The sequence below is a fragment of the Phocoena sinus genome, chromosome 1 (assembly GCF_008692025.1).
Source record: "Phocoena sinus isolate mPhoSin1 chromosome 1, mPhoSin1.pri, whole genome shotgun sequence".
NCBI lineage: Eukaryota > Metazoa > Chordata > Mammalia > Artiodactyla > Phocoenidae > Phocoena > Phocoena sinus.
The window spans coordinates 16,121,598-16,148,709 of record NC_045763.1 but is presented as its reverse complement, the minus strand read 5'-3'; the positions used below and the strand labels follow the sequence as shown (position 1 = coordinate 16,148,709).

Below are 27,112 nucleotides of genomic sequence, written 5' to 3'. Positions count from 1 at the left end.
AAGAAGAAGAGGCACTAGAACCTCATTTTGGACACATGAGGATAGAGGAGAAGGCAGATGTCTGTAAACCAGGAAGAGGGTCCTTCTTCCCCAAGAACCAAATCTGCTGACACCTTGATCTTGGACTTCCAGCCTCCAGAACTGTGAGAAGTAAATGTCTGTTGTTTAAGCCACCAGTCTATGGTATTGGGTTGGTCAAAAATTTTCACTTGGGTTTTTTTCCTTAAGATGTTACAGAAAAACCGGAACAAACTTTTTGGCCGACCCAATATGTTGTTATAGCAGCCCTACCAGACTAGATACCCACTCTTCATGTTCTGTTCTAACTAACCAATTTTACTGAGTCTCCTGACCAATGTCCAGCTGACAACACATGCTGACTTAATAATGTCATAATCCTGTTTAACTTATCATCTCTTAAGAAGAAAAAAGTTACCATGCATCACAATTCTCAGAGGATATATCCTCCCTGGCCTATTTCCATATTTCCACAGCCTTGTTAACCATCCCCAGAGGACCTTAAGATCAAGTTCCAAGACAAGTCTTAAGGGGGTTGTGTAGCTAGACATTCATTCATTTGGAGACAAATGTTCTTGCAGATTTGTGGCCATTCTGCTGATTGTTTGATTTTAATACTTCCATGTGAATATATCTAAAAAGCTTATGCACAATTACATGTTCTTTATGTCCTATACATGTGAAGTGTCCCATGACCATCATTTTGGGGTAGCAGATATTCAATTCTCTTGCCTTTTGTGGTTCTCTCCCTAATTGCTTTGTGAGCTAACTTAAATACTTTCTTTGATATTTATGTTATTAGAATATAGATTTCTCTTAATTTTTACTTACAGACATGTCAAATACAGCTGCAAGTTTAAATGTAGCTATATTAGTTTATTGTACTCTTAATTATGTGCTAGAAACTATTATTTGTTTTACTTAGACTATCTCATTTAATCCTTCAAACAGTCCTAAGAGATAGATGTTATCCCCATATTAGAAAGAAACAGAAGTTGGGTAAAGCTAATTCATTTGGCCAAAGTCATATGGCAGATCTGGGGTTATGACTATCTCCAAAGCTCCTGTTTCAACAGCTACTTTATGATGTCCCTCAATCTGTAATCACTGGAATGCCTCCTTCTGCACATGAAGGGACTAAGGCTTAATGAGGTAACTTTCTCACATTTACATACTGATTAGGTATAGAGCTGGGATCCAAATCCTGATTTTATGACTCAGGATTCCAGTGCTCTTTCACTTTCAGTGTTCCCCATACCCCAGGTAAACTTTATTCTTTGTGACTTATAAAGTGTTTCCCCCAAACCTGGTTCACTGGATGCTTAAAGCTGCATTCTAGGTTAGACACAGGGATTGTGCCTCCCTTGTTTTTAGATGATGAAACGAACTTGGGTTAAAAGAATTGCCTTTGTTTAAAACCAAGTGAGCAAATCTTTTGATCTTTAATCCAACACTTTCAACATAGCCTTCCCTACATAAAAGGTGTAAAAGGCAAAGCTTTTTATACATTTTGTGTAGGGAAAAATTCTCCTTTGCTTTATGCCATTTCTATTTGTTTCTATAAACCAACATATCACAAGTTGTATTTATTTAACCTTTCTGACTCATTTTAATTCTGGTCCCTCTCACCATAAGACAGTGGCTTGAATTTTCATATTATCCACATTTTTCTCATTCTCTACACAGTAAATACATAATGCAGGAAACATCTCATTATGGCCCAGGTGATTTTTATTATATCACTCTATTATGTTCTTAGTGTTAATGTAGGTAAAATATGCCAGGAAGTTGGATAGGACCTTTTGACTGGTTTACTTGTGTTCCTATACAGTAGCAAATTGGATATAACTGCTGATTTTTAGAACCTTCAGTCTATTCTGGAACCTTATGTCATGTTGGTGCTCTGTTATATATAACCTCGCTTGTAGATATGCTTCTTGTAGCGCATTGTTGTATATTCTGGGTTGTATATAGTAAGAGTCTACTTAGGGCTTTTACTTTGAAGAAAACCTTTGCTTTTGTGTGGCATTTCTTTTCTTTAAGGCTGATTAACACCTACTCTTGTGTAATCATAGAATAGGCCTGACTTTGAAGTGACTTGTAGTCACTTGCATTTGAATGGCCTGAATTTGGAGATAGGGACATGCTTTTCTATGGTTGTCTAAAACGTATTTGATCATCTTCCCCTCTTTCTAAGTTAATGTTTCTTGCTGAAAAGAAAGTATAATGAAACACTTGACCCTTGGTTGGTAAGAACTGGACTTGTTGAATGGTCTTTCATATCCATTGGGAATATGTTGGAGAGTGTGCCATCAGTTCTGGCACAAATATATTGTACTATAGTATCGTAGTCCTCAGCCCTCAAGTTTCTAGCCATTCAGCCTTGATCAGTAGTTGTCCAAGTCCATTCTGGTTGATAACTCTTTTGTGAGTATGAATACAACACGTCCCATTTTTTACCAATTTCTCCCACTAAATCTAGGGTGAAGACCATGTATTTCAGAACTTTGGGAGCCACTGTGATTCTAGAAAAACCATTTTGCCATGTGAGGCAATGACTGTTCAAAATGGTACTCAGGGGATTTTGTCTGTAAAATAGAATATTTTAGTCAATCACTGTACCGGTCCACTTTCTTTATATTCTAAATAAGAATGTCTCTGTGTCTGGTTACAAGTAACCTTGAAGGTGTGAGCTATTGCAGTTACTAGAAAGCAATTGTCATTGGATTTGAATGGAAATCTTGTAAGCATCTTGCCTCCAAGAGGCGCCTCCCCTCCACCCTGAGTCTTTCTGTATATCAAAAGAATGTTTCTAAGGTGGGCATTTATTAGACTGAACTTTTAGAGAATTAGTAATTTCTTTTGACACATAAGAAATAATAAATAGGGACTTCCCTAGTGGCACAGTGGTTAAGATCTGCCTGCCAATGCAGGGCACACGGGTTCAAGCCCGGGTCCGGGAAGATCCCACATGGCACAGAGCAACTAAGCCCGTGCGCCACAACTATTGAGCCTGCGCCCTAGAGCCCTCGAGCCACAACTGCTGAGCCTGCAAGCCACAACTACTGTAGCCCGCGTGCCTAGAGCCTGAGCTCCATAATGAGAGAAGCCACTGCAATGAGAAGCCTGCGCACAGCAACGAAGAGTAGACCCCGCTCGCTGCAACTAGAGAAAGCCTGCACGCAGCAACGAAGACCCAATGCAGCCAAAAATAAATAAATAACTTTATTTTAAAAAGTAATAATAATAAACATACTATATTGATAGTCAAAGTAAATACTAGTATTACAGTGTTGTGACATTCCCCTTAGGAATAGATATCTCAAAAATCCTCAAATGTGTCCCCGCACTTCTGCTTTTTTCTAGAATAAGGATCTCACCTCCAACAGTTTTCCTATGGCCATGAAATTCTCCCCTGCTTTATTTCGTTTTTATTTGTTCCTTTAAACCAAAGTACCTACAGTAGTAGGAGGAAAAACAAAAGTAATAACCCTTCAGAGTTAAAAAGGTCTAGAGGAGTGCAGAATCATGACGATAGTAATATTACAAGGATTTCAGTCAGCTAGAGGCACAGCCAGTCAGAGCGGATACAGTACATTTATATGAGAGGAATGTGTATCTTTTCTGTATAAAACTTAAAACGTCTTAACCATTAAAACATGAAATGCCTTAAGCTAAATTGTATATATCTTGTAGAAAGAATGCTTACCTGTGGTTCTGTCAGAGTTATTTTGCACAATAAAGAAAATGATATTTTGAGAAAATCATTAAATTTCTTTCCGTAATTTTGCCGCTTTTGCATTTTCCCATCTGGATGCAGCTGAAAGTACCCATGGCGGACAAGCCTGGTAACACAGTGAATTTCCGGAAGCTACTACTGAACCGTTGCCAGAAAGAGTTTGAAAAAGATAAAGCTGATGATGATGTCTTTGAGAAGAAGCAGAGAGAACTCGAGGCTGCCAGTGCTGTGAGTATTTCCATGGAAAGGCAGTGCTTGTGCACTTCGAGCATTATCAAATAGAATTTTCAGGAAGCTGGCTACAATACCTTCCTACTACTTCAGTAGGTGCCTGTGGCCTTTTCTTCACGTGGAAATATACTGTATTGGTGTTTAGAGGAATGCTTTATTCCTTTTAGTGCCACATGTAAGGGCAGCTCAGCCTTCTAAAATAGGGATTCAGAACCTAGACTTCAGAAAGGTCACTAAATTCCAGAAATCTCCTGAAATGGATGCACACTTATGGGTATAGTTTTGTTTTCTGAGTAGGTCTGTAGTTACTGTCAGAATATCAAAGGGTATCCCTGACCCCTAGAAAGGGTGAGGACCATGAATCCAAGCGTATTTTTTTTTTAAACAAATTTATTTAAACGACAAGACGCTTGACTTGAAGGGAAAACTACCTAGGATTCATTTATTTTAGAGTAATTTATCCCTACTTAAAGACAGGTTGCCTTACATGTAACAGCTACGTACAAAAAAGTTATAAAATTGTCCTTGGTTTTACAATGATACATGAAAAACATTAAAATTCTCCAATCGAACAAGGTATGCAAGAGTTTTTATGCTGTTTTTTTTTTTTTTCGTTAAATAGTGAGAGCAAAATAACTTACTGGGATATAAAGATAAGAGCTGAATGAGCATGCTACTAATGGAGAAAAGGGGGTAGCTTCACAGAACCGGTATTTTTTCCCATCCCATCTCCATGTGATGTCGATCACAACATACCACTGGCCATTTAGTTTAAAAAAAATGCAATAAGCTTGTGCATATACACCAGTTACTTTATGTACAATAAAGGAATGGGGAAGGGGATAATGAAAGAATAGAGAAACTATACTGTAATAGTCAGGATGTGGTGGAACCAAATTGCGGTTTTCTAATTGAGAACGTCTTCTTGGTCTGGAGGAACAGAATTCTGGAGTAAAGTAGCAGGTTTCCTCTTTAGTAGACACCTCCTGTCTGCTGTTGGAACACATCAATTGCATCTTCATCCTCCACTTCCAACTGTGCAGGTGTGTCTGTTTCATTGATTGGCTGCCCATCAAATTGGGACCTGATCTGCCTCACTGACAAACCCTGTCGTTCACAGTAGGCTCTCATTAGTTTACTAAATGGTGCATGCCTCTTAATATTAAACTGCACCCTGGAACCATCCTGCCCTGCCACCTTCAGATTAATACAGTCATTGTTCTCCATCTTGATTCTTTCCTTGGGCTTTTCATCAGCCATGGTGAGCACTGGAGTCTCCTCAGCTGCCGCTTCACAAAAGAGGTACCAGGTCTGCCCTGAACAAGCACACAAGCAGCACCGGTCAAGCGTATGTTTTTAGCATCTATTATGCAGTACCATTTTCATCATCAAGATTCTGTTATTCTTCCTTACACAATAGCCGGAGGAGAGGACAAGACTTCATGATGAACTAGAAGAAGCTAAGGATAAAGCCCGGCGGAGATCCATTGGTAACATCAAGTTCATTGGAGAACTCTTTAAACTCAAAATGCTGACTGAAGCCATCATGCATGACTGTGTGGTGAAGCTGCTAAAGAACCATGATGAAGAATCCCTCGAGTGCCTGTGTCGCCTACTCACCACAATTGGCAAAGACCTGGACTTTGAGAAAGCAAAGGTAAAAACCCCAAATCTCAGAAACCTCCGGCAGGGACTCTTTGTCAGTTGCGGAAGAAGTAGACTGTCAACACGACTGTCCATCTCGCCCCAGCAGTCTAGGCTGCTTGTTTTTCTTCTTTTGCCTTTCTCCTTGTCATTGTTGGGCCATCATGCTCCTTACCACATTTTCATTAAAGTCAGAAGTGAAGAGGGTCCCAAATTATATAAAAGCCAATTCATGAATTGAGATTATCTGTCACTTGTCCTTTTTCTGCATGACTGTTTCACAGGTCATTTGTATGTGTATGTATAGCAAATTGTGGACAGAAATTTTGGAGAGAAAAGCTACTAAGGGCCAGGACTGAGGGTAAGACAGAAACAAAGAAGACACGATAGCTTTCTCAAGTTTATGTTCTCATTAAATAGAGCATTAGCGACAGAGCTATCTAACCATAATATAAGAAATCATTAAAAGTATTATAATTCAAATATAGCATGGTCCTTTCCAAAGAACGGGTAGGGAAATTAGAAATGCATCAAAGAAATAATGTTAGAAATGTTTCATAACATCAGAATCAGCTAGGATTATGTTTGGCTATGACAGAAAACCCCAAATATCAGTGTGTTATACAAGACTGAGGTTAATTTCTCAGCCATGTAAATGAAGTTCAGGGGCAGGAAGTCTGAGGCTGGCCTGGTGGCTAAGCGATGATAAAAAATTTCAGTTCCTCCAGCTTAACATTTTGTCATCGCTAAGGTGTGTAGCCCTTGTCTTTAATGATCTGATAGCCCAGAAGGTTGGAAAGGGGCAAAGGACACAGCCCACCCCTCTCTTAAGGTTCCAAGGAGCTGCAGTATGACATTTTCATTTATATTTTGTTGGCCTGTGACTGTGACCAGCTGCCTGGAATATGTAGCCTTTATTTTGGGTGTGTCACGTTCAATTAAACATTCTACCACATGGCCTTTTGGCTATAAGTTGTGTTTATAGGCCGTTTAAAATTCTACATGGTAAAACTACATTTGAATTCCTCAGCCAGGAGTACTAATGATTTTGTATCCTGCAGCCACGTATGGACCAGTATTTTAATCAGATGGAAAAAATTGTGAAAGAAAGAAAAACCTCATCTAGGATTCGATTCATGCTTCAGGATGTGATAGACCTAAGGCTGGTAAGTAGAAAAATAAGCCTACCACTACAGTCTCTTTTCAGGAGTTGGCTTGGGGAGGATGTCCTGAGATTAACATGTATAATAATTTAATGCTTTTGCTGCCTGACTCTCAGAACTTGAACTGACAAACTTTCGTGAGGGAGTTATGTGAAAGGACAAAGGGCATATACACCTACCTGTGTGTTACTTGTTTCTTTTCTTTATTCTGATTTTCAAACCACATTGCAGTTTTGAAATCAGCCATTCTGTGGTCATTTAAATTTAGTCTTAGCATGCTAAATAAGCAGGAAGGCTCATCTTCAAAGTGAATATATTTAACTTCCCTAAGCATTACATTTTAGCCTCTGAAATGGTGATGTTGCCTACTTTGCAGATGTGTTACGAAGATTCACTGAGGTAATTATGTATCGTGCCCAGTTCAAAAGAGACGTTCACGTCTTCCTCTCTTTTTCTTACCGTATACCCTCTTGTTCTGCTGATTTTTTTTTTCTTTTCTCATTTCTCATACCAGGTGTAGTTTTTACCACTACCACCTCTTTTCCCTTTTCCTATATTAACTCCTACAGGGAATATACTGCAGCTGACGCCCAGCTAGAGAAAGTGAATATAGGTCCCCCTCTTCCCTGCCCTGCACCCAGACCAGATGGTATTGATGACAATTCTTTATCTTCCTAAGCCGAGATGTGACCTCAGGATCCTTCTTGTTAGCAAAGCCACTACCAGTTGATCAGAATTTTGAATGCTGATTTCAACCTTTTTGCCATTCTTGCCTCGAGCTAATATAAATGTTAAAAACTTCTCCGCCTGTTCCTTCAGTCACTCATGTTGGTATCAGATGTTGAGACTATCGCTGGGAAGGGAAGTAAAGGGAGAAGTGTAACTATAAGGAGACAGCTTGTTTTGTCCTTAGTGGAGAAGATAACCGGAGCTCAGAGCGGTGCGGCATTTTGTGTAGACCCCAGAACCTTGATATGGGAGGAAGAAAAAGGCTAGTCATCCTCGATTTAGAGCCCCAGTGGAGTGTGCTATGAACTGAGTGGCAACATACCAGACTAAGTCAAGGCCAGAGAATCCTGATGTGTTGATTCCTCTTCTCACTCCTTTCAAAAATACAAAATGATAAAATGCATAGATAGGTAGGTAGGTAGGAAGGAAGATAGATAGATAGTTGGGCCAGTCTTTCACTCTGTATTTATCCATCAGCCATTGGAATGCTCAGTATACAGCAGCTCAGGGTTGATTGAGAAAAATTTAATTATTTGGCTGTAATGAAAAACTGCCATAGTACCAGATTTTATATGTATTTTATACTTTTCCAGCAAAGTATAAAACAGATTCTCAAAAATTTCCTTTTTATTTTCCTTTTTATTTTTAGTTATCTGGCTGATAACTTCATTTTCTCCTTTTATAGTGTAATTGGGTATCTCGAAGAGCAGATCAAGGGCCTAAAACTATTGAACAGATTCACAAAGAAGCTAAAATAGAAGAACAAGAAGAGCAGAGGAAGGTCCAGCAACTCATGACCAAAGAGAAGAGAAGACCAGGTGAGGGGTGCAGTCCACCAGGCGTTAGAGAACGTGGGAGTTTTGAGGGATAGATGTTTAAGACTTCTATTTTTAAATATGAAATGAGAGCAGAAAGACTAACCCGAAGAATGGAGTGGTGATTGGTAAGTGACGCAGCTTCACCTGGGGACTGGTTGTTGAGTAAAAGCAGAGGATACAGGAACTAAACATGATTTCTTTGACTACTTCAAAGGCAGTAATCAACAAGACTTTATTGAGCATCTTCTGTATACTCAGTATTGGTGAGAGATATAAAAAGAAGTAGAAGATGTAGCTCCTTCCCTCTGAAAGCTTTCAGTTTATCGGGAAAGCCAAAACTAATAAAGGGGACATTTTCAAGCAAATGGAAGATGCTATCAATTATGAAATGTATTCTCCACTAAGGCTATTAAAATTCAGAAGAGGAGAGGTAGAAACCTGCAGGAAATCTTTATTTGAGGAAGGGGCACTTGAACTGGGTGTTGGTGGATGGACGATATTTGGAAGGGAAGGAGAAATTTTAGTCGTGAAATTAAAATAAACATATACTGTAAAGAGGAATCAGTAAGCCTGATTAGAGTAAAATTTAAGTGTTCAGAGGGAATGGAAAAATGTTTGTCCAGAAGAATGGAGCCAGATTAGGAACTTTCGGCTTGATTTGACATTAAGGAGCCATTGTGTGTTTTTGAGCCAAAGGAGTAATGTCATGCTAGAGATACATAAATAAAATGAGTCTGTTGCTCTTCACATGATGAATCAAGGGCTACACTGAACTCAGAAATGTTGCTGTTGCCTGAAATCCTGTGTGGAGGAAGGTAAGATGAAAGATGAAACAGAAGGCATTTTACACCTGAGAAAATAGAAAGTCTATTGACTAAGTTTAGGAACATTGGAAGAGGAAAACTTTTTCAGAAAGGAAATGATCTTCTTTTTTTTAAGCCTGTTTCTTCTAAGATGACATCCAAATGAGAATGCTCATTTTGTCCACTGTACAGTTAAGTGGTCAGTTAAGTGACTGGGTCATATTAGTGTAGAGGTTGAGAGCATAGACTGGAGCCAAGCTATCTTGATGTGAATTTCAGCTCTCCTGCATCCTAGCTGTAAGACCTTGCACAAGTCACTTAATCTGTAAAATTGATCACATAATAGTACCTAGGATTTGGGTGAGGATGGAATGAGCTAATATAGGTGAAGTGTTCAGCGTAGCAACTGCCACCTAGTAAATACTCAATAACCATTAGCCCTTATTTACCATAGACACTGTATAGCTCATGGTGAAGTTCTGAGAGATGAATCCTCCAGGGAAGAAAGTGTGCTTTTCCATTTCAAGGAATAAGCAAGCCTGTTCATGATCATTAATACCATTTAGCAAAGAGAAAATTAAGAGATACGTGAGGATTGGAAAAGCTTTTGGACAGACAGTTTGGTGGTCTTTCATTCATTTATTCAATAAATATTTATTGAGTGCTTGTCACTTAACAGGAGAGACAAAGTCCCTTGCCTCATGCAGCTTACATCTTACGGGGAGTGGGAGGTGGGATGGGGAACAAATACATAAATGTACAGTTTTGCCAGATAGATATGTTCTATAGAAAAGCTAAAACAGAGAGGGAGGGGGTAGGAGTGCAAGGTTTGATAAATAGAGGTTACAGCCTATTAAAAGTTGGTGTTTCAGCGAAGACTGAATGAAGTAATGAGTCATGTGGATATCTGGGGAAGAAGGTTTTAGGCAAAGGGAATAATAAGTACAAAGGCCCTGAAGCAGCCTTTTCAAGGATCAGCAAGGAGGCCACTGTGGCTACAGCAAAGGGCACAGGGGGAGAGTGGTAGGACATTGGGTCCGAGAGGAAGGGGGCCAGATTATTTAGAGTTTGTAGGCCATTTATAAGGAACCTGTCTTTCTCTCAGAGTGAAATAGATAACAGAAGTGTTTTGAGCAGAGAAGTGACAGGACCTAACTCATACTTTACTAGGGTCACACTGGCTGCCATGATGAAAACAGGTGAGGGTGAAAGCAGGGAAGCCAGTGACGATGTTTTTATACCAGTCGAGGAGTGTTGCTGGCTTAAACCAAATTTGTAGTGTTAGTAGTGATTAGAAGGGGCTAGATGCTGAATACATTGAACTGACAAGATTTGCTGACAGATTAGGTGTGACGTGTGAGAGAAAGAGGAATCAAGGTTTTCTGCCTCAGCAGCTGAAAGTTTGGAGAAGCAGGTTTTGGGGGGATGATCGAAGCATAGTGTGTCATATGACACCATTAAGTGAAATAAACTTTGCAATAAATTATTTCCATCTGATCTCTCCCAAAGTGTTCTCATCATTAACTCTATAAACATTAGATTTGGCCCTCCCTTGTCTAGCACTAAATCCCTATTCATTTGTATCAGTTGATTTCTTCTAGGTCAGTAATGTTTCATGAGAGATGGATACAAGCAAAGTACTTCTGCTTGATGCTTTCATGTTGTGGGTAGTAAAGAGTCTGTCAGCAACGCTTTTACAATTTCTTTTGTCTTTTTCCTGGGTTTTGATTGGAGCTGCTGAGTTGAAAATATTGCTTGCCCTTTCATTGTCAAACTGATTTGAGACAGATGAGAGAGCGGCTCGCTCTGTCTTCCCTGCAGGTGTCCAGAGAGTGGACGAAGGTGGGTGGAACACTGTTCAAGGGGCCAAGAATAGTCGGGTACTGGACCCCTCAAAATTCCTGAAAATCACTAAGGTGAGTGTGACATTTAAACACAACCTAAAACAGCCCCAAAACATAGCTCTCAAAATTATTTCTCATATAAAATAGCCATATTGCAGATTTTATGGGGTGGTGGTTTTTTCATGCAGATGCATTTCTACAGCTCAGCATCATCAATAAGTGTATTCTTACCTACTTGTCCTCGCATTAGTCCTTTTATTTCTATGAGTGTTTATTAAGGAGGACTAGGTTAATTAGGTTTACTAAGGCTTACTAATTGACTAGGTTAATTCTTAAAGGTATGAGATGCTTAGTTATAAGAGAGATAATAAAAATTCTTGAGAAGTCATAGTTAATTGCAAGCTTTTATACATATATATATACAGTATATTCATACTGTATGATATAATATTCATACTGTATAATATATATACAGTATATTCTTAGCTCTGAGGAAGAAGCAGGTACCTGTCTAATCATGAAAGGAATGAATGGTTTGCTATATCCAAGGCATAAAAGAAATCACAGAGGACCTACCAGAAATTATTCTGTGATAAAGATTTAATGTATTCTCTTTCCTTCTCTTGAGAATCCATGGGCAGTAAGAGGAAAGAATTTTCTCCTAGCAGATGTTTTCAGCAGTGGAAGTTGATCACTATAAGTAGAATGAAGAACCTTGGAAAAGACAGAGAAAGTAGAATTACATTTTGTAAAAGTGGAAACTTGTACAGCCCAGTGAGTTTTGCAAATCACTTTCAAGTGTAGTTTGATCCTTACTTGTAATATTATTTACATAGTCCTGAAAATTGGCAGCCTGCCAGTAGGATAAAGACAACCTGAAGCTAATGTTGAAAATATCAAATGGAAGAAGATGGGCTGTGTTGTTTGCATCTTTATGGTCTTGTCAAGATTGCTTCAGGATAGAACAGTCCCTCTCTGGGTCTCTTTTGATGTATCAGCTGGGATCCTGTTCTCTAAGATTCTGGTACATTCTTCCAGTTGTTTATGTCTCAGAGAAGGAATTCCATTTCTGAATACAACTTGATTCCCATCCACTTCCATTTCCAGCAAGAGACAGTTTTAACCAAAATCATTTGTCTGTGTTTTACAATATTGTTTCTGTGCATGAGCACTATGATAAACCTACAACATTATTTCCTTAATATTTTGAAAAATATATAAATTAAAAAAAATAAATGTAGTATATATCAGCTAGTTATACTGTAGGTACTCTATATAAACATCTCATTAAAAGTTCAAAACCATTAAGCAAATTCACTGTTAACTGTCATGTAGCAAACAGTACCGTCAGAATATAGTAATACCTTTGTTACAAGGCACTGCTTTACAGCTTTTGTGCTGTGGTGTGCGTTTTATGAGTAACTTGGATTCATTTGTACTGAAGTTGTGCTGGGAGAGTTAAACCTGAGAGATATCGGGCACCTTAACTCCCCGTCTTAACATTTCATTCTCTTTTGTCTTATTCCTCTTTATTGAATGCTCCTATTCCACCTCTCCTTCCCAGCCCCACCCTAGTTTAGGCTTTGCTAAAATGTGAAATCTTTGTGTCTTTCAACCTGTTTTCTGACAGTCACTTGAAGAGATTAATGAGTTGACTTTGTAGTATTTGTTTACTCTTTTTTTTTTTTCTTTTTTCCTTTTTTAAATCCCTGGGCATTATTGTAAGAGGGGAATCACTAGACACTACTTACGTTTAGCAGATTGGCATTGCCGTCTTAGAGGATCTGAATGCATTCTCCAGACCAGTGGTTTCTAACTGTATTTTGTGGAAGCTGGATTCTAGAGAGTGCTTCAGGGGCCATGGGAATCCCAATTTAATGTGAACAGCTCCCATTTATGTTTCTTATGTGCGCATTCCAGGCAAAATTTTGTTGTTGAAATTGGTTTTATTTCACGGTTAAAAAAAAAAGGTAAGGGCTTCCCTGGTGGCGCAGTGGTTGGGAGTCTGCCTGCCGATGTAGGGGACGTGGGTTCGTGCCCTGGTCCCAGAGGATCCCACATTCCACAGAGCGGCTGGGCCCGTGGGCCGTGGCCGCTGAGCCTGCGCGTCCGGAGCCTGTGCTCCGCAACGGGAGAGGCCACAGCAGTGAGGCCCACATACCGCAAAAAAAAAAAAAAAAAAAAAAAAAGGTAAACTGTTCTTCTAGAATATTTCCTATTGTTGACTTGTGGTCACTTATGTTACAGCCCACAATTGATGAGAAAATTCAGCTGGTACCTAAAGCACAGCTGGGCAGTTGGGGAAAAGGCAGCAGTGGTGGAGCAAAGGCAAGTGAGACTGGTAAGTATGGAGTGTCCCTTCTTGGGAACCTGCATGTGGTCTATTAGCATTCACCTTACAATGCTTTCTGCAGTCATTTCATAAACAATTTTAGGAAAATATCTATAGACTAATCATAGCTGGATTTATTGGTGTCCCACTCTAACATAATTTGAGCGTTTCCTCCTCGGTAAGGATCCTTAGGTATTTTGAATATTTAAAAAAATTTTTTTAATTCAGTTAGGTTATTTACAACTTTAATCTATTTGATTCCTTTGTTGCTGTTGTTATTGTTCACAAATTCAGTATAATTAGAAAAATTACTGGGACTCCAGGTTAAAAAGGGAAACTCATATTGCTGAGAAAAATAATATTATTACCCAGAAGCATTTAATTTCAGGGAGTTGTAAAAGAAAAAAAGAATTAGATTAAAATATTTTTCAAAATCTTTGCCGAAAGTAGATTTTGAGAGATTTGGCTTTAGGACTGAAATATTTGGATCATTACAAACACATCTCAAAAGCTAAAGAAAGACCAATGGAAAAAATGTAAACTTCATTGTTAACCTCCTTCCCGTATTTCCCTTCCACTACGTAATTTTGACCTTTTTTCTCTTAAATTAGAAAATAAATTGTTCACTTAAACTCACATCCATAATTTTATGTAAATGATATCACAGCATTTCTGTTAGCTTTTTTTTTTTTTTTTTTTTTTTTTTAATTATTTATTTATTTATTTTTGGCTGCGTTGTGTCTTCGTTGCTGTGCGAGGGCTTTCTCTAGTTGCGGCGAGCGGGGGCCACTCTTCATCGCGGTGCACGGGCCTCTCGCTGTCATGGCCTCTCTTGTTGCAGAGCACAAGCTCCAGATGCGCAGGCTCAGTAGTTGTGGCTCACGGGCCTAGTTGCTCCGCGGCATGTGGGATCCTCCCAGACCAGGGCTCGAACCCGTGTCCCCTGCATTAGCAGGCAGACTCTCAGCCACTGCGCCATCAGGGAAGCCCTAGTTAGCTTTTTTAAGTGAAATATTTTGTTTTGCTTTTGCTTGCCTCCTTCCTTCCTATATTTACCGTTCCCATGCCCTACTTAGGATAATTTAATTATATTTTTAAAGGAGCAAATGGTTGTAGTGAACAAAGATTCCTAAATCCTTTTTTACATACAAGATCCCTCTAACACTGTGCTTCTGAGAGTGTGGTCTGTGGACCAGGAGATTGGTACCACCTTATTAGGCTGGTTAGAAGTGCCTAGTCTCAGGCCCCACCCCAAGGAGGCAGATCAATTAGAAGCTGTATTTTAGTCATGTGATTTGTATTTTTTTCTCACTTCTCAATACCTATAGATGCCTTAAGGTCAAGTGCTTCCAGTTTAAACAGATTCTCTGCTTTGCAACCTCCAGCACCCTCAGGGTCTACATCATCCACGCCTTTAGAGTTTGATTCCCGACGGACCTTAACTAGGTAAGAAGCTTGGTCTGCACATTAACTCAAGACTGACCTGCTTGTCAGACTGTTTCTGTCTGTCTCTCTCTCCCTCCCCCCAAACACATACACACACACACACACACACACACACACACGCACACACACACACACACACACACACACACACACACACACAGATTATGATAATCCCTATGGATAGATTCCTTTCATCCCTAAAGTTGATTTTCTCCAAGGTAAGGAAATTATAGATTTAGGATGAGGTGGAAGGGAAGGGCAAGTTATCTGACAAATATCTAATACTTTGCTCGACTAAGAAAGCCAGGCCCACCCAAAGAGCCATGGAGGCTTGTGTAGGGCTTTCCAAGGTAATGCCTCAGGATGCTCTAGGTTAACCTAGCACTCTCAAGCTGTGAGTTAAAGGGCATAACAGCCCACCCATATATTTCTCTGTCACACTGTCCTTGGAGTTATATTTGAGGTTGTCTTTTATTTTTCACTACTCTCTATATTCTACTGTCTTTCTACTTTCATTTTTGTAGGATTTATACAGTCAAGTGTTCCATTGACTAGTTTATAGAGAGTGGGTGGGGACCTGTAATATAGTGACAGAGAATAAAATTTTTTCATGTAAACACTTTTACAGCTGAGTTTCTTTAAACTATCAAATTTTTGTTTTTTATTATAATCAGTATAACTAGTAGATTTTCTAAGCTGTATTACTATTCTTTTGGCTTTTGAAACAAAATATAGCACAGGGTCAACTTTGTAATGATGGCATAGATTGCCACTGAGCTTCGGTTGTGCTACTGAGGTGTTTGTGGCTCTTGGCCCTGCTTTAGATTTCCCCTGATGGCCCTGCTTTTTGAGTACTGTGTATGCTCTTTCATAGTGGTTAGAACATTGTCGTTCCTCTAGGCCTTCCCGCTTTTCTACTTTTAAATTCTCTGTTTCTGATCTGCCCTGGGCCAAGGACCTATTTGCCCAGCTGGTCAGAATTGTCTGAAAAAAGAGTAGGAAGATAGGAAGATTCTCTCTTAAAATGAATGAAGTGTGCGATTTTGGCTATTCAAAAACTGTTTCTACTACTTGGTTCTCAAATATTTTCCATGTATTTGAAGTTTCTGAATAAATAAAGTATCATTGAAAGTTTTTAAGATTGTGATACCACGTTCTTTTGGTACTCTGTTTCCCTTTCACTCCTTTAGCTCATACATTCATTACTATCTTTTTTCGTAGAAGATTTTTTTTAATTTAAATAAAGAATTGCCATTAGCATTTAAAATTTTCAAGTGGTATCCCTTTAACATTTAAGAAAAAAGTTGAACACATCTTAATATTCTCTTTAAAGCATGATTTTACTTGTTTATATAAATAATTACACTTTGAAACATAATTGTTGCCTCACACATCTGAAGTTATCTGTGAAAAATTCTTCTGCATACTTTTAGAAAGTCCTAGTGTTATTTTATAATTTGAATACAGAGTGGATGGGGTGGTCTTTAGTTTGAAAATTGTTGTTTTGTCTTTTAAGTCGCGGAAGCATGGGCAGGGAGAAGAATGACAAGCCCCTTCCATCTGCAACAGCTCGTCCAAACACTTTCATGAGGGGCAGCAGCAGTAAAGACCTGTTAGACAATCAGTCTCAAGAAGAGCAGCGGAGAGAGATGCTGGAGACTGTGAAGCAGCTTACAGGAGGCATGGATGTGGACAGGAACAGCACCGAGGCTGAGCGAAGCAGAATCAGGGAGTCAGGTGAGAGGCTTTATATGAACAGGTACAGGCGAAGATTGGGCCCTTAAATTTGGAAGGGAAAAAAATTAAAGGAGACTTTGTGCCTGAGTAGATTTCAGAATCAGTATATGATAACAGCACACACGCCAGTGCCTTAAAAGTTAAAGGGTATCTTCAGAATCTTATAAAATAGTTCTCATTCCCCAGGTATCCCTTTGTTCAGCAATTTGTAAAATTTCCCCTCTCACTATTAAAAGTGATGTAAAAGTTTAAGGGTATCTTCAGAATCTTATAAAATAGTTCTCATTCCCCAGGTATCCCTTTGTTCAGTAATTTGTAAATTTCCCCCTCACTATTAAAAGTGATGATGATGAGGTCCTCTTGATGTATATTAAGCAGTGAATTTCTTAGAAGTTCCCTAAATTATACCCCAGTGTGCATTAGAGTGCCTGTCCTTTGTACAGCCCCTCAAATGTATGAAAATTCTGACACTCTTGAGCCACAACAGGGCAAACCAAAGAGAAAGTATCAGATTGTCTTTTGTTACCTTCATCTTGGAACCTCTTTGGTTTTTGTACATGTTGAGCATGTATGTGCTTAGAGGACCAACTCAAATAGTGCTCTAAAAACTGCCTCATGTATTTAACCTATCTGTGTTTCAGCGTCCTCTTCTGTCATATGGGGATAATAAGTGTACTAACCCTGTAGAGTTGTGGAGATTAAAAGTGAGGTTAATACATGTAAATACTTAGGACATGACAATAATAAATACAAAGTTTGCAAAAGGTATTAGATGTCTTGATGACAATGACAGTGATGAAAAATAGTTTTAAATCTTAATCCTGAAGTAATACTGGTTGTTTTACAACATTTTCCGAGCTTCCAATTTTGTTTCACTATTTAAATTGTGTCTCCCACCTGTAGTTTCTAAATGGATTTCACAGGCAAATTGAAATGTCTTCTCCCAACTGATAAAGACTTCGGATCTTTCAGTGGGGTTTTTTTTTTTTTAATTTTATTTATTTATTTTTTATACAGCAGGTTCTTATTAGTTATCTGTTTTATACATATTAGTGTATATATGTCAATCCCAATCTCCCAATTCATCCCACCACCACCACCACCCCAGATCTTTACAAGTGGCTTTCTTATCTGAGCTAGTTTATTTTGAGAACATAACAAGGTAGGGTGTGAAAATAATCTTGTGTGTAGTGAATAATGTAGCACAGCTGCCCTCTGCATGTTTATTGTCTGGGCCATTTGTTCATTTGCCACGTGCACCTGAGCACCTGGTGACTTCTGGGTACTCGACCCCTGCTCTTGGCCTTCAGTCTGCTGGATCAGGAAGAACTTTATCAAATAACCCCACGAAAGATGATATATAAATACAAACTGAGCAAAATGCTATGAAAGAAAGAAATATATTTCTAAGAGAGTACTTAACAAAGGAGCTAAGTACAGTTGACACAGAGGGATGTTAGGGAAGGCTTCCCTCAGGTCTGAAGGACCAAGAGGAGTTAAAACAGGTTTGCAGGGAGGGATGGATGAGAGACAGAGAGAAAGATCATTTCATACAGGAGGAGCACTGTGAGCAAAGTATTAGTAGGTGGAACCATGGCGTATTCGCAACTGCCAAAGGCCAGTGTGGCTGTAACTCTGTGCACAGTTGTGTGGGCCTCATGTGCTCTTCATCATAGAAGCAATGGAGAGGAATCAAAATACAGAAAGGAAATGGAGTATAATCTGGAAAAATGTTGTATACCTGAAACTAATGTGATATTGTAAATCAGCTGTACCTCAATTTAAAAAAAATACAGAAAGGAACAAAACTCTAATTATAAAAATTTATCATGTCCCTATACCTTGTAGCTGTTGTGGATTATGTAGTTACTTAGTGCATATCTACTCTAAAAAAATGTTTCTGTATTCTACTTTTAGGTAGCTTGCTTTGTCAAATTTGTATCTATTTTAATGCCTTTACTAAAAAAACAATGTAACAACACATAAATATTGTCAACCATAATCCTCCCATTTTAATGATAATTTTTGTCGTTTTTACTTTCTCACTTTTTTTAACCTCACTAGTAACGAAACCAGAAATTCCAGCAACGTCAGCCCCTGACAAGCCTGCCTTGTCAGAGGAGGAGATGGAGAGGAAGTCCAAATCTATCATTGATGAATTTCTACACATTAATGATTTTAAGGTAAACGAAATTTTTTAAAAAGAAAGCAACAACAACACAGAAAGCCCCGTGGCAAGAGACAGAGGAACTTGGTTCTGGTCTAAGTCAGTTATTGTGAACTGACGAGACTTAGAGTGAGTAAGCCAAGACTTACACAGTTCAGTTTGCACAACTTTGATGCATTTCTGCCAAGTACTCTCTTTTAACTTGATACTGTAGTTCACAAGATGAATGGTCCGGAAGGAAGAACGGGTATCAATCCATTCCCACTATGGAGTAACCAAATTGACTTTGATACTGATGAACAAAAAACAACACATTATCATTATGAGGAATTCCTGGCTCCTTATATATTACCTGTCATTATCTTTACAATCATTTTATCATCATTCTCATATTAACTTTAAAGTACAGCTGACATTACTTTTTCTTTATTTCATAAGTGGAAAACTGAGGCACAAAAGAGTAAGTAATGTGCCAGGGTCAGACAGCCTAAGTGAAACATTTCAAGATGTGGCTTTCCGTTTGCCCTTCTTTAACCTTAACCTTCTCCTTGATCTTCATTTTAAGATAGCAGTGAGTAAGATATACGTACTGCCTGACTTCACGAGCCCTGTAGTCTTAAGGTAGAGACAGATCACAAACAGATAAATTCTATAAATAGTTAAACTGTAGTAGACCTATAGGGTCTTAGGAGAGATCATATAATGAGGCGTAGTTTAGGGATCTGGAGTCAGCAAAGGCTTATCTGTTAAAATATCTGTCAGATACATTAACTACTTTTGCTTTGGCAAAAGCTGACTGAAATTGTCCAAAATTTACAAGAAGTAGGAAGAAGTTTTGCTCATGAGCGAGTTGGAGAGGAGTACTTTGCAGAAACCCTTGGAAATGCAGCAAAAATAAGTGAACATTAGCTGGAATGAGCCAAAGAATAGACTTCATATACTGTGGTTTGTTAGATTCCTGGAAAATGAGGAGTATTCTTACAAATTGGCAGCACAGCTTTTTTCTTATGTGGAAGTAGGGAAATGGGAAAGAAGAAAATGGAAAGACTAAGAAGAGATGAAAACCAGAAGCAATAAGGAAGAAAGCAGTAGAGATTGTCTTTAGAAATAATTTAAAGGATATACAAAGTCAGTGAGCAACAAATACTTTGAAAGAGGAAAAGTAGGACCCTGTGATGAACTGGAGGTTTAAGAAGAAAAAGACCTTCGTAACACTTAGGTGCAACAAGAGAACCCTTTGAAGATTCTTTAGCCCTAGACCAAGCCTGCGGAAGGGACAGAGTCAGTTATGACTCATGAATGTCATTATGCATTGGACAAGGCAGCTCTGCTGCTGAGTGGCAATAGGAACCAGGTAATAATGTCGGACGTAGTGAGGACTTACTGTGTGCTAGGTGCTACTCCATGTATTTTATGTGTGTTAGTTTATTTAATCCTCATAATACCATCCAGACATTAATATTATTATAATAGCCGTTTTTACAATAAGGAAACTGAGGTGTAAAGATGTAAAGTAACTTGCTCTAGGTCATACTGCTGATAAGTGGTAGACTCAGGGTTCAAATCCAGGCTTCTAGCTTCAGAGCATAAACTATACTTTTTCTTATTACCTTTAGGGTATTAGTGTGTCATGCTAAAGGCTTACAGAGCTCATTCTAAGGGAGTTTTTTTCCCTAATATTTGAATAGGTGCTAATACAAATTAATATTTATTGAGGCTTTGTTTTGTGTTTGGCAATGTGCCAAGTGCTTCTATCAATATATATGTATTATTTGCAATCCTCATAGTAACCCTATGATAGGAAGTCAAAGCTGAGAGATTAAGTTACATCCCTAAACTCATACAATAGTAAGTAAGTGGCAGAGCCAGGGTTCAAACCTTCGTTTGTCTGACTCCACATCTTGTGTTTTTAGCCTATGTGATACACGTATGTATTGAGTACCTGAAATGTGCCAGCCACATTGTAAGGAGTACTTCCTGGAAATATTGTAGTATATGTAGTGAACAACATAGTCTGTTTTTTTATGTTTCTTTTATGGAGTTTATGTTCTAGTGGGAGATACAGACAAAGCTGCCCTAAAAATAAATAAGCAACTACTACAAAAAGAAAACAATATTATAGTGCAGAGAAGTAAAATTAGGTGGTATGCTAGCCGGTGACTGGGCAGTCACAGGGACTATAGGAGGTGTCATTTCAGCTGAGAGCTCAAAAACAAGAATCAAACCGTTAGAAAATCAGGGAGAAGGGTAAGATTATGAACTGCTGTGAAATTAGAAGCTTCTCATTAGAAGTTCCATGATGTAGTTAGTTGGCCTGGTAGGCAGATTCAGTGACTAAATACTCACTGGAAGACACTTAGTCACTTCAGGTTTAGTACTGAGCACTGAGTACTTGCATTCATTTTTACTGTCTCCTGAAAAGGCCTTTTAATGATGATGATAGGCTTAAAATGAGGTAAAAACCCATAAGGATAAAGAGCATGAGGAATAGAGGGCAGCAACATTCTGGAAGTTAGAAGGATGGATGGTGATTTACTTAGCAGACCATGAATATGCGTGAGGTGCAGATGGGGCTGGAAACAGACGGATTGATTGGTTAAAAGTGTATGTAAGAAACAGCTTTACATGACAGTTGTTTTAAAAGTACCAGTGTCATAAAAAGACAAAAAAGAGAGAAAGGACTGATCTAGACTCAAAGCATCTAAAGCGGGAATTGGAATTCCCTGACGGTCCAGTGGTTAGGACTTGGAGCTTTCACTGCCAGGGCCCTGGGTTCAGTCCCTGGTTGGGGAACTAAGATCCCTCAAGCCGCACAGCAAGGCCAAAAAGAAGGAGTCTAAAGAGACATCATGACATGTGATGTCGTGTTTCAGTTGGATCCTAGAGCAACAACAACAAAAAGTTATATTGGACATTTAGGGACAATTGTGGAAATTCGAATGTGCACTATATATACCGGATATTTTTGTTGACACTATTGTATGAATGTTAAATTTCTTGGATATATGAAGAGAAAGAAAGCTAACAACTGATGAATCTAAATTGAAGTAAAGGTATATAGGTGTACCTTGTATTACTCTTTAATTTCTCTGTAGTTTGAAATTTTTTTAGTTAAAAAATTGATGTGGGAGGTATTAAATAAAGTAGCAGAGGGGAAATAAAATAGCGATGAGACACCCAGATATGCCTTACTCCCTTCCTCAGTCAGGAGGCTGCCCTTCTCACATGCATCTTCCCCCTCAGAAGACCTACTCTCTTCAGGTGTTGAACCAAAGGATTTTGGACTCAGACAAAGTTGAGGTAGCTGAGGGCAGGGAGGCACACTGCTGTATTGGTGATTCAGTGACCCTGGCTGCCAGGCTTTTATCCTCCAGATCAAAGATATTGACCTAGCTAGATCATCCCATGGTAAGGACCAGTTTACAAGCCCCACATCCCAATATCTTCCTAAAACGTTTTTAGTACTTCAGCTAATCATGTCAACTTTACTATGAAGGAAGGCATTTTTCATTGAAGATTTTGCAAATATTACATACCCAAACAGAATTACCTCAGTTGCCACATTAAGGCCTTTGAATCATGACATTGAATTTCTATTTAAATATTATTTCATAACATACCATTTCCAGTTTTAAAATGATCATAATATAGGTAAATATTGTGTAGAAAAGTACATTTTTGCCTCTGGTCCTTTGAGTGATCTTTAATAAGATTGTTAATCTAAACACATTAACCTTGTAAAGGTGCACTATTATTTTTAAATATGCCTAATAATATTGCCCATATTAACCTGAATTTTACTGAGCTATATTAATGTTTAACTATATATATATGAAAACTGTCTTGTTCTTAGAGTTGTCTACTGACTTTGTCATAAGTAAAAGATTTTAAACTTATTTTCACACTCTGGTAATTCTATCCATATTTTGGAGTAAGCTTTTATTTGCTATTTGAACAGGAAGCCATGCAGTGTGTGGAAGAGCTGAATGCCCAGGGCCTGCTATATGTGTTTGTGAGAATGGGTGTGGAGTCCACCCTGGAAAGGAGCCAGATCACCAGGGATCACATGGGCCAATTACTGTATCAGCTGGTGCAGTCAGAAAAACTCAGCAAACAGGACTTTTTCAAAGGGTCGGTATCCTACTCAAGAGTGGTATTCAGTTACTAGGCTCTTAAGTAGTCTTTAATTTTAAAAGTACATATCTTTTTAAGTATTTAGCTGTTTCCATAGATTAAAACTGTATCTACCATAATATGTTGATGTGTATTGTATTGATAATATGTTGGTTGATATGATGGCATTTTATAGATTGTGCTAGGGCATAATGGTTATTTTCTGATTTTCTGTATCTAGTTGTTAGACGTATATTATGATGTAAGTAAGATAGCAGAGACCCCCTTAACTGTCGGGAAGCTCTGAGCTCATCAGCCCATTTATATGTAAACCCTTGCATGTTCTCTAGGAAAAAGCTTTTCTTCGTGAGAAAAATTCTGGAAAATTAACTTAAGCCTAAAAGCCTTATTCTTTCAGTAAACCATGGTTCATTTTGGACAGGAAGTGCTTGTCTGTTCACTGTACCCCCATAGAAGCATATGTAACTGCCAAGTTGTTAATGATATACTTTATTCCAAGTTGGTTTCATTATGATTTCTCTTGATGGCTGGTTTGATGAAGGCTGGCTGTCACTTGTGTTATATCCTTATTTGATCAGGTTCTGATTATCTTTGTGATCATCACAAATGCATGGATCAGGTTCTTTGTGGTACAATCACAGAATCTTGCCCAGGCTTATGTTCTAAAATCAATATTTAAGGAGAAAATTGCATATGGTCAAAAACTTTGTTTTAGGAGCCATGTTGTGCAAAGGTAAACATAGAACCACACCCAGGACTGACAGGTACCCACTTTCTAAGAGAAAAGGAACTAAGACCTCCTGAAGGATAAATGTCAGATGGGGTAAATCTCACATCTCATACTCATTCAGGGTATATGCTCGTTGAGTGGGATGGCCGTAAGAATTCTGCACTATTTAAGTTATTTTTCTCTTTGTAAATCTTTTTTGCCAATCTTTTTTGTGTTCTTGTAAATTAAATGCTGGTGATCACTGTACATCTTTCAGGTATGGCCAACCGCTTAGAATAGTGTAACCATTAAATGCCAAGGTCGAGTGTACTTAGGAATATTCATTTGATTTTGTAAGGAATGATGACATTGTCCTCAAGGTCCCAGGAGATGTATATTTGTTCCTAGGATCATCAAAAAGTTATCCTTCAGCAATGAGCTAGATTTCTCTCGATTCAGTGACTTGACCAGATTAAGGCCATCTGACCCAGTTAACTTATTAGTAAGAAACTTTGGCAAAAGTTGCTATGGTTGTTGGCCTTTAAAAGCCAGGATGTTTTTTCAGTTTTAAAAGAGATATATGAGATTCACTCCAGTAACCAGCCAGTGTAAATAACAAGAGCAAATGAGGGTATTTATAGCCTCACACATTGAGTTCTGCCCCTAGCCAACTTGAAACTATAGTTTCAGTAATACCTATTATATTAATTTATAAATATTTGCTTTTTACCAGGTACTATGATATATTCACCAGAAAGTTTTGGAAATGAGTATGCTAGATTACTGTTTACCATTTCCTGTCTCTCTTCAAACTATACTCAGAAGTTGATTCATACCTGGAAAGCCCTCAAAGGAGTGTGTTCTAGCTTCATTGGCCTTAATTGAACTTGTGAGGTGCTAGCTTGGTTTCTCAGCTACCTCAGACATTTTCATTTCTCTTTGTGGGATTCCCTGAGGAAAAAGTGTCACATCCAGACATGGCGTCCACACTTTCATGGTGGGGCTGTCACTGCTGCTGGCAGTACAACCACAGCCACAGCCTTTTATTTAGACCAGAAATGAGAGGAACACTTCTGTGTCTCGGTAACTACTTCATCCCTCTCTGTCCCTCCTTCCTCTGCAGCTTGTGGTAATGCAGCGGCTTCAGGCCCAGCTTTCGATACTTACGTAGACCTAACCATCCTTAGACCAAGAGCCCTATGAAGACCCCTATTCTTTCCTAAACGCAGAGGCCCGGCACGGTGGAAACAGAGATAGCCTCTTGGTTATTATTTACCAGGAGCCTTCTTGCAAGTAGATGGTAGTTTCCCAATTGCTTCTGAAGCCTAAGTTATAAATAGATCATATTGTCCAGAGAGGCACATTTCACTGGAGCCACAGACATGCCCTGTCTTCTGTCTCTTTAGTCCCAGTATCCAAAGATCTGTGTCCTTACATAGCGCTGTGGGGGAACACAAGGTCAGCTTTCTTGGATGCTGATACTGCTTAGATGCCAACTTCTGAGCAATCATTAAAGCTGTGATGGTTCTGGAAAACAAAGGAGAAGACCTCCAACTGTTAATCTGCCCTTTCTCCTACAGTTCCCCAAAGCATGCACTGCTACTTAAATAGTAAGATAGACTAGACAGAAATTTCAGATGGGCTCTTTGTGTCATGTGGTTTATAAATAAAGCTTAGATCCTTTGGAATTTTCCTTACAAGGTGCTGTATCAACTCTGAGCATAATAGTTGCTGTATATAAATAACATTTCCACAACATCAAGCCATCCTCTTGGAAATTTCAGGACTTGAATCTAAATACTTTATCATGCAAATTAGATAGGTAGGTACGTGGGCACATTACTGTGTAGGTGCATTTCAAATAGTGTGGTACAGTCATTTAATATGGCCTCAGAAGACTTCTTTTTAAAAACTGTCTACTAAAGGTAGTTGAGTGTAGCTCACTGTTCACCATGGAATTGGAATCTCTTTAAAAGTGTAATAAACAAATGAAAAACAGGTCAGTAAAAATTGGAGTTGACTAGAGACGTAAAATATGTGCCCTTCAAGGAATCTTGATATATTAATATTTCATTTTGGGAGAGGCTTATTGGAAAGGAAATTCTTATCTCCTCCTTGACTACTTTTTTTTTTTTTTGCGGTACGCGGGCCTCTCACTGCTGTGGCCTCTCCCGTTGCGGAGCACAGGCTCCAGACGCGCAGGCTCAGTGGCCATGGCTCGCGGGCCCAGCCGCTCCGCGGCATGTGGGATCTTCCAGGACCAGGGCACGAACCCATGTCCCCTGCATTGGCAGGCGGACTCTCAACCACTGCGCCACCAGGGAAGCCCTTGACTACTTTTTTGATTACTTTTTTGGAACTTTTCTTGCCACTTAAGGCAGTTCTGCTTTGGTAAAAGGATACTATTTGGTGCTTACATGGACAAGCAGACTAGGTTCCATATGCAAAATGGTAGAGGTGCTAGTTAACAAGTGAAGACCCCATTTGCTCACACAGGTAAGATTTAGTTTAAATAGTCTTTTTTGTGGTATTCCTTTGAAGATGGTACTGGCTTTTTCAATCTTTTTATTTCTTTCTTCCTTTTACCTGTAGTTAGATTCTCTAATGATCAGTCGTAATAATACTTGACCAGTCTAATTTTGAGATGTCTTCATTCTTTCTTCTTTGATTATCTACAGTAAGATTTATATTTTTATTAAGTTATCATAATGCAAGTTGTAGAAGATGCTGCTTGACGATATCATTTCCAATCACGGTAGATTATTTTGCCTTTTGAGCAGATGTCTAATCGGAACTTTACTGAATTAAAAAATATATTTCTAACTTTTAACAATGTATTGCCTTCTTTAACTAAATTTTAGACAGTAGCCCAATATATAAAATAAATAAAAGTAGAGTTTCTGTATTTGAAATGGGGGAAGGGATGTCCTAAGTCCCACTTGTGGGCCTCATGGAAGTGCAGTTTAGTGGGTGTGGTGGTCACTACATAACCAAGAAGCAAGGCTACAGTGTAGCTCTGTTTCATTTATTCAGCCAGCTTCTGAATCTATATTATGTAAGGCATAATATACATTCAGAATATACATTCAGAGTATAATAATATAATATATTATGCAAGGCATTGTTACAGGCTAGGTAGTAGTCCAAAGACATAAAGATAATTATCTAGCAGCTTCTGCACACCTAGGATTTTTCTTTTAAAATCGTACAAAAGGATTTAGGAACTGTAAATCTCAGAAATAAGTCTCTTACGAGCTTTTGCTTCAGATATCCTATGTTCAGCCAAATATTTTTTTTTATCAGCAGTATGGATTTGATCAGTGATTGTGTTCTGCAAACTGTACCATGATAAACTGACTAATCAAGAAGTAGAAAACCGGGGCAAGAATATGGGTATCTCTTTGTTGTAATATGAGATGAAAAGAAGAGCAAATACACTGCTGCAAGACCAAGACGGCTACGGTTGTCTCATGGGCTCATTAAACGGTTCAATCTATACCGCTAACCCATGGAACATGAATAGGCGTTATAGGTGATCAACCCAGAAATCCTGGAGCCCAGCCAGATTATGTTCCATCATTGGCACATTAACCGAGCT

The 27,112-nt window shown here is 38.7% G+C and overlaps 2 protein-coding genes across 14 annotated transcripts in view; one reads left to right on the top strand and one right to left on the bottom strand.

Moving 5' to 3' along the window:
• EIF4G3 (eukaryotic translation initiation factor 4 gamma 3) overlaps positions 1-27,112 on the top strand; it is a 383,092-nt gene that overhangs the window by 325,941 nt on the left and 30,039 nt on the right. For 11 of the 12 annotated variants that reach the window (XM_032624986.1, XM_032624983.1, XM_032624984.1 and 8 more), the window contains 10 exons: positions 3,839-3,985; positions 5,409-5,645; positions 6,694-6,798; positions 8,210-8,342; positions 10,967-11,061; positions 13,237-13,330; positions 14,650-14,767; positions 16,284-16,504; positions 18,569-18,687; positions 22,630-22,802. In XM_032624986.1, the coding sequence (XP_032480877.1) occupies positions 3,839-3,985; positions 5,409-5,645; positions 6,694-6,798; positions 8,210-8,342; positions 10,967-11,061; positions 13,237-13,330; positions 14,650-14,767; positions 16,284-16,504; positions 18,569-18,687; positions 22,630-22,802 (1,442 nt within the window). Of the gene's footprint in view, positions 1-3,838; positions 3,986-5,408; positions 5,646-6,693; positions 6,799-8,209; positions 8,343-10,966; positions 11,062-13,236; positions 13,331-14,649; positions 14,768-16,283; positions 16,505-18,568; positions 18,688-22,629; positions 22,803-27,112 lie in introns of those variants that run through there. The other variant, XM_032624989.1, reaches the window with a different exon arrangement.
• Positions 4,834-5,248, bottom strand: LOC116750312 (small ubiquitin-related modifier 2-like). Of its 2 annotated transcripts, XM_032624991.1 has the most exons (2): positions 5,087-5,248; positions 4,834-5,023 (listed from the first exon to the last, which is right to left on the bottom strand). In XM_032624991.1, exons 1-2 carry the CDS (start codon positions 5,246-5,248, stop codon positions 4,961-4,963), a joined length of 225 nt encoding a protein of 74 aa, XP_032480882.1. In that variant the 3' UTR covers positions 4,834-4,960. The 2 variants fall into 2 exon arrangements, with proteins under 2 accessions (XP_032480882.1, XP_032480881.1); XM_032624990.1 differs by having other exon boundaries at positions 4,834-5,248.

Bases quoted from the DNA above. Each gene is read 5' to 3' on its own strand.
- LOC116750312 (XM_032624990.1), bottom strand. From the start codon at position 5,248: ATGGCTGATGAAAAGCCCAAGGAAAGAATCAAGATGGAGAACAATGAC.